The sequence below is a fragment of the Pithys albifrons genome, chromosome 31, assembly GCF_047495875.1.
Source record: "Pithys albifrons albifrons isolate INPA30051 chromosome 31, PitAlb_v1, whole genome shotgun sequence".
Classification (NCBI taxonomy): Eukaryota; Metazoa; Chordata; class Aves; order Passeriformes; family Thamnophilidae; genus Pithys; species Pithys albifrons.
The window spans coordinates 1,015,024-1,021,943 of record NC_092488.1 but is presented as its reverse complement, the minus strand read 5'-3'; the positions used below and the strand labels follow the sequence as shown (position 1 = coordinate 1,021,943).

At 50.3% G+C, this 6,920-nt stretch overlaps 1 protein-coding gene across 1 annotated transcript; it reads right to left on the bottom strand.

The window, feature by feature from the left end:
* Positions 1-878: 878 nt before the first annotated feature.
* LOC139684097 (olfactory receptor 14A16-like) lies at positions 879-1,844 on the bottom strand. The gene has a single exon (XM_071579697.1). It carries the CDS (start codon positions 1,842-1,844, stop codon positions 879-881), a length of 966 nt encoding a protein of 321 aa, XP_071435798.1.
* Between the last annotated feature and the right edge of the window lie 5,076 nt (positions 1,845-6,920).

The window sequence follows — 6,920 nt, the reverse complement described above, 5'->3', positions numbered from 1 at the left end:
CAGGCCTGTCCAGCTCCTTGGGGCCATTCATAAGGGAGGCAGCAGGGATTTCTATCTACAGGAACACCACCCTTTGTGCACTCCATGGCTGCCCAGAGCACTTTCCCTGGTGCCTTCCTGCCCTGAATGTTTCTGGCCATCAGGCTGTAGGTGAGAGGGGTGAGCAGGTGCTGAGGATGATGTAGAACAAGGGCTGTGTCAGACTCTCTCAGGAGGGCTGTGCTGGGCAAGGCTGAGGGTGCTGCAGAAAACAGTGGCACTGGTGAGGTGAGAGGGGCAGGTGGAGAGACCTTGTGGCTGCCTGTGCTGCGCAGGAGCTGCCCCAGGATGGCAGCTCTGAAGCACACACAGGTTGCCAGTGTGATCAGGAAGAGGAAGGCTGGATCAGAAAATCAGGCTTGGAACACAAAGAGCAGCAGTGACATGGTGTCACTGCAGGAGAGTTCCAGCACTGGAGCAAGAATACAGAAGTGGTGCAGTATGTCAGGGCCATAAAGGTGTCTGGGACAAGAAGGAAATGATGACTGTGGATGACAGGACGCCCAAAGGTCAGGGTGCAGCTCTGCTGGAGACAGAAATTCCTTGTTTATGCCTGGCCTTGCTGTCACCTCCTGGCAGTGGCTCCATGGCCTCTTTGTGTCCCACTGCCCAAGAGATGGTGCCACAGCCCCCTGTGCAGCCCCAGCCCAGCTCAGGAGCATCCAAGGTGGGGAATGGCCCCTCTGGTAGGATGCCCAGGGCAGTCCTTGGGCTTGGTGACAGAAATGGGTGTCCAAGTAGAAAAATGAATTTAATGAGGACATTTCATTGAAAACAGTAACATCAGAAGAGGAAAACCAGTTATAAATGAGGACAGACTTGGTCTCTCATGACATACACTATAAGCCATTGACAGAGCAAAGCAGGGAGGTTTTGGCAGCTGAAAAGCATCCATTGATCATTTTCCTCACAGCATCCTTGAGCTCCTGGTTCCTCAGGCTGTAGATGAGGGGGTTGAGTGTTGGAGGCACCACGGAGTACAGAACTGACACCACCAGGTCCAGGGATGGGGAAGAGATAGAAGGAGGCTTCAAATAGGCAAAGATGACAGTGGTGAGAAACAGGGAGACCACAGCCAGGTGAGGGAGGCAAGTGGAGAAGGCTTTGCGCTGTCCCTGCTCAGAGGGGATCCTCAGCACAGCCCTGAAGATCTGCACATAGGAGAAAACTATGAAAATGAAACATCCCAATAATAGAAAAGTACTAACAACAATGAGACCAAGTTCCCTGAGGTCAGAGTGTGAGCAGGAGAGCTTGAGGATCTGGGGGATTTCACAGAAGAACTGGCCCAGGGCATTGCCATGGCACAGGGGCAGGGAAAATGTATTGACTGTGTGCAGCAGAGCATAGAGACAGGCACTGGCCCAGGCAGCTGCTGCCATGTGGGCACAGGCTCTGCTGCCCAGGAGGGTCCCGTAGTGCAGGGGTTTGCAGATGGCAACATAGCGGTCGTAGCACATGATGGTGAGGAGAGAGAATTCTGTTCCCAAGAAGAAGAGAAGCAGAAAGATTTGAGCAGCACATCCCATGTAGGAGATGTCCCTGGTGTCCCAGAGGGAGTTGCGCATGGCTTTGGGGACAGTGGTGCAGATGCAGCCCAGGTCTGTGAGGGACAGGTTGAGCAGGAAGAAGTGCATGGGGGTGTGCAGGTGGTGGTCAGAGGCTACGGCGCTGATGATGAGGCCGTTGCCCAGGAGGGCAGCCAGGGAGATGCCCAGGAAGAGCCACAAGTGCAGGAGCTGCAGCTGCCTCGTGTCTGCCAATGCCAGCAGGAGGAAGTGGCTGATGGAGCTGCTGTTGGACATTTGCTGCCTCTGGATATGGGGACCTGTTGATGTAGAAAAAGACAGGGACAAGTCAGGACAGGCTGCTTTGAGCTAAAATGGTGCCATTTCCCATAGACTGTCTCACTTTTCCTCATCCACCCTTGTTCCTTCTCTGGGAAAATCCTTCATCCAGGTTTCTGATTTGAGCTCCCCTTGCACTGTCTGGGTGTGCCATGAGCAGTCAGGCCTGTGTGTGTTGGGCCTGGAGGAGCCATCTCTGCCCCACTGCAGTGGGTTTGTGTTCATGTGGCAGAAGGACTGGCTTGAACAGTCAGGATTTTTCAATGCAATCACTCCTAATGCAGAAAGGCTTGTTGGCATCTGCACTTCCAGTTTTAAAGGACTGTTTTTCCTACCCACATTCCATGCCTGGTTCTCTGAGGTCAGACATTCCCAGCCTTTCTGCTGCACTCGGCCTGAGCCACTGAGAGGTGTGGGAGGCAAAGGGATTCCTGTGGCTCAGGGCAAGGTAAAGAACTGGACAGTCTTCTTCCCCATTGCCCTGTGGTTGCACCTTTGGGGATCAGAGGACAATCACCTCCTCCATGTTACCCTGAGAAGAAACCAGACCCTGCTGAGAGCAGAGGGATCACTAAATGTCTCAGTCCTTCTGAAGGTCTCTGATGAAGACTGACTTCTGTCAGAGACACACAGAGTTCATTTGACAAACCCAACAGCATTTCCTCAGTTATAACATCTCTGTGCTTCTCCATGGGGCATTCAGGTAACACCAGTGTGCTATAGGAGAGATTTGCATGCAGGAGGGCAGCTCAGTGCTTGGAAGGACAGGACAAGGAGACCCCTGAGTGCCTTGAGGATGGTGGCTAATTAAGGGAGAGTCAGCTCATTCCCCTGTCACACACACTGATTTGCCTACAGCCAAGAGGGCCAAGGAAAAGGTTGAACATTCCATTGCCAGGAGCCCGGCCCAGCTCAGCATCAAAACAACAAACCCTGGGGGGAGTTTGGTCCTGACTCCCTGAACATCAGGCCCTGAGTGGAAACTGAGGAAACCTCACAGGAATTCAAAGTCGTGTTGCAACTCCAAAGTTTCTTGTAGTTTGAATGGGCCTAATTGAGGGACACAAAGGAGAAAATGTCCCCAGGCTCCAGTTAGAGCAGAAAACTGGAGGTAGTGCTGACAGCTGGGGACAGGCAAAGTAAAGTTGGCTCTGATGCTGAATAAACCTGGATGTGTTTCACTAATCCAGAAGTCTAAGCCTTGACCACGTTAAGGAAATGTCACAGCCATGCCACCCAGTCCCTGGAAAGGGAGATCCTGTCCCTCCCTCTCATTCCTCAGGGCTGTTCCTGGGGCACTGGGATGTGGGGATGTGAAATGCCAAGGACAGGAGGATGGGGTGGCACCTCCCAGGCTGCTGAGCAGGGACAAGGAGGCAATGAGGCCCCAGGGCTGCAAGGCTCACTTGTCTCCTCATGCCATCAGGGGCACACACAGCAGCCATGGCCAAAGGCCTGCACAAGTTGGCTCTGGCAGGGCCTTTCAGCTTCTGCACATCCCTGTCTCCTCTCCAGCCCAGACTGTCCTACAGTGTCCATGCCCTGCCCCTTTCCCTGCAGGCTGTTGTCATCCCCCTGACTGCCCCACCTGGCTGGCACCTTCCTGCACTGACATCTCTCCCTCCTCCATGGCTCTTCCTTGGAACACAAAGCTTTCAACTGATATAGAGTCCTTGGTGATGTTTTGTATCAGTGGACTTGTTTTGGGAGTGAAATTCCTTTCTCCATCTGTCCAGTCTGGACCTTCTTGGATGCCCTTGGTGACCTTATTTCTTTCTCTTTCTATTTTGTATTATTAAAATAAAAGCTCCACTATCGCTGAAACCACCATTGTGACACTGCAGAACCTCTTGGAGTCACAGGGTCACTGTGAAATCTCATGGATTTAAGGGGCCATTGTCACAGGACAGGGCCTTGTGGAGCATAAAGGACCAGTGTGACACTGTGGAACCTCATGGGATGAACGGCCCAGTGTGACACTGCAGAGTCTTATTGATCCAAAGGGATCATTGTCACTGTGTGCAACCTCATGGAATCCAAGGGTCATTGGGACACTGCAGGAGGTCATAGAAGCAAAGGAATTCTGGGACATTGTGGAAGCTCATGGAATGAAAGGAGTCTTGGGACACTGTGGAATCTCGTGGTGTCACGGGGGAAATAGAAGTATCAGACAGAGTTTATTAGAGAAGCTGTCTCATTGAGCTGAGAGGTGCAGAAAAGGCCCCCTTGCTTTCCACACTCCTTCTGAGAAAGCAGCCTGAGTGTGACAGGATCCAATCTTAGCCTCAGGTTTACTCTGTGGTTGAAATTTAAGGAATTAAAGAAGTCTGATCAAATCACATTCTCCTGCAGGTTTTAATGATGGCAAATCAGATACACCTGTATCAAAATAACTATTTCTTATGAAAAATGAATAGACAAAACAACAGACAAGTGAACAGATGAAAATTCTTAATCATTTACTTCAATATTTACTACACTGTGGAAAACTAAAACCCTACCAGTAGAGTATTTTATAGCATAAAAAATTGCAGTGCTCTGTATCAAAGCAATAATTTTAAAGCAGTTGTAACAAAGCCAGCAAAGAGAAACAATCATTAAACAGAAATTGACATTTCTCACCACTCAATTAAAGAAGGGGCATCTCTCTTCTTCCCTTAACCCCTGGGCAGTGACCATGAAGAACCCTCCTTCTTCATGGGAGAAGCTCCACACACTTCAAGGCAGTCTGTGGAAGGATGTGCCATATGAGAGTTGGGCTGGGATTTAAAGGTACACAGTGAGGGATTGCAGGTCCTGTATTTCCAGGCCAGTGAGCAGCTTATCTGTCAGATCTTGTTTCAAAAAGCAGGATGTGTATTTGCAGTTTGGTGAACCAGGCTGGTTTTAGCAGAATTCAACACCAAACCAGCACCTTGGTGCCAGCAGTAACTCAGCACAGAGAGCCTGCACTGTTTGCATTCTCTGAGCAGATTCTGGGCCTGATCAGGGTACAGCATCCCATCACTGTCCATAAGGCTCTGCAGAGCCACAGTGGCACCTTGATGCCATGAGGTTCCAAAATGTCCTGGGGTTGATCTGGTTCCAGGAGGCCCCACAAAAGACAAAGGCCCCTTGGTTCAATGAGATTCTGAAAAGTCTCAGTGTTCCCTGTGTTCCCTGAGGCCCTGCAGTGTCATGGTGGCCCCGTATCTCCAAGAGGTTCCACGTTGTCCCTCTGTCCATTTGGTTTGGTGAGGCCTCAAGTGTCACAGTGGCCCATTGACTCCTTGACGTTCAGAAATGGTCCAGATTTCCTTTGGTTCTATGAGAATCTGAAGTGTCACAATGGCCCTTTGGTTCCATGAGGTTCTGTGGTGTCACAATGTCCCTTTTTGTTCAATGAGGATCTGTGGTGTCACAATGGCCCTTTGGTTCCATGAGGTTCTGTGGTGTCACAATGTCCCTTTGGTTCCATGAGGTTCTGTGGTGTCACAATGTCCCTTTGGTTCCATGAGGTTCTGTGGTGTCACAATGTCCCTTTTTGTTCAATGAGGATCTGTGGTGTCACAATGGCCCTTTGGTTCCATGAGGTTCTGTGGTGTCACAATGTCCCTTTGGTTCCATGAGGTTCTGTGGTGTCACAATGTCCCTTTGGTTCCATGAGGTTCTGTGGTGTCACAATGTCCCTTTGGTTCCATGAGGTTCTGTGGTGTCACAATGTCCCCTTGGTTCCATGAGGTTCCACACTGCACTTGCAGGAACACACATGGGTGGATGTTGCCCCACCTGCAGAGCTGCCTCCAGCTCTGGGGTCCCAGCACAGGAAGCTGTTGGAATGAGTGCAGAGGAGGCACCAAGATGATCAGTGGGATGGAGCAGCTCTGCCATGAGGAAATCTGAGAGAATTGGGATTGTTCAGCCTGGAGAAGAGAACCTTTGGGGTGACCAAATTGTGTCCTTCCAGGACCCAAAGGGAGCAAACAAGAAAGATGGACACAGACTGTTTACAAGGACCTGGAGTGACAGGACAAGAGGGAATGGCTTCACACTGACAGAGAGCAGGTTCAGATGAGATATTAGGAAGAAATTCTTCTCTCTGAGGGTGCTGAGGATCTGGCACAGGTTTCCCAGAGAAGCTGTGGCTGCCCCATCCCTGGAGTGTTCAAGGCCAGGTTGGACTGAGCTCTGGGCAATGAGGCCTAGTGGAAGGTGTCCCTGTCCATGTCACTGGGGTTGGAATTAGATGATCTTTTAAGGTCTCTGAAACTCAGGACATTCTATGATTCTGAGTTACTTCAGGTAACTGTGAAAGATCCCAACATCTTGACCCAGCTTGGGAAAATGTCATCTTCCAAAAGGGGGAATTAAAAGCAGTAATGCAAAAACGTCCATCAAGTCCATCCCCATAGAAAGGGCAAGTGATATTTCTTATGCTGTGGGTGCAGAAGGCAATAAGTGTTGGATTGTGCCTCAGAACACTCAAGCAGATCTAATCAAGTGCACCCACGAGCCAAGGCAAACACTGAGCAGAGTGAGGGACAGTGAGTGGGGGCCTGACATGCAGAAGGATGCAGATTGCTGGGGTAGGAAGTGCCTTTGCTGTTCCATGACCAGGGCACATCCCACTGGAGGAGAAGCCCCAGGGCAGCCCCAACACACTGAAGGCCACAGGCCCAACTCAGAGTACTCGGTGAGCTTTTCATGCAGAGATGTTGTAAATTTCTCTTAGTTCCTTTGGAACTTCTGAGTTTTGAATGGTTCCTCCAAATACCATGAAATTCATGTCTCTAAAATGGCAGTTCATTCATTTGTATAAAGCTCTGGGGATTGGGTCACATCAAAATGCTGACATTGTGTATGCAGATATTTGCAGCACTGTGGTGAGGGTATTGGAGATATAGAAATGAAAGACTGATAAAATGGGTTGGGTTGGAAGAGACCTGAAAGAGCCTCTCGACCAACTTTCCCTTTCATTATCCAGGGACACCTTCCACGAGTTCAGGTTGCCCAAAGCTCCCAACCTTGGACACCTCCAGGGTTGGGTGTTGCCGC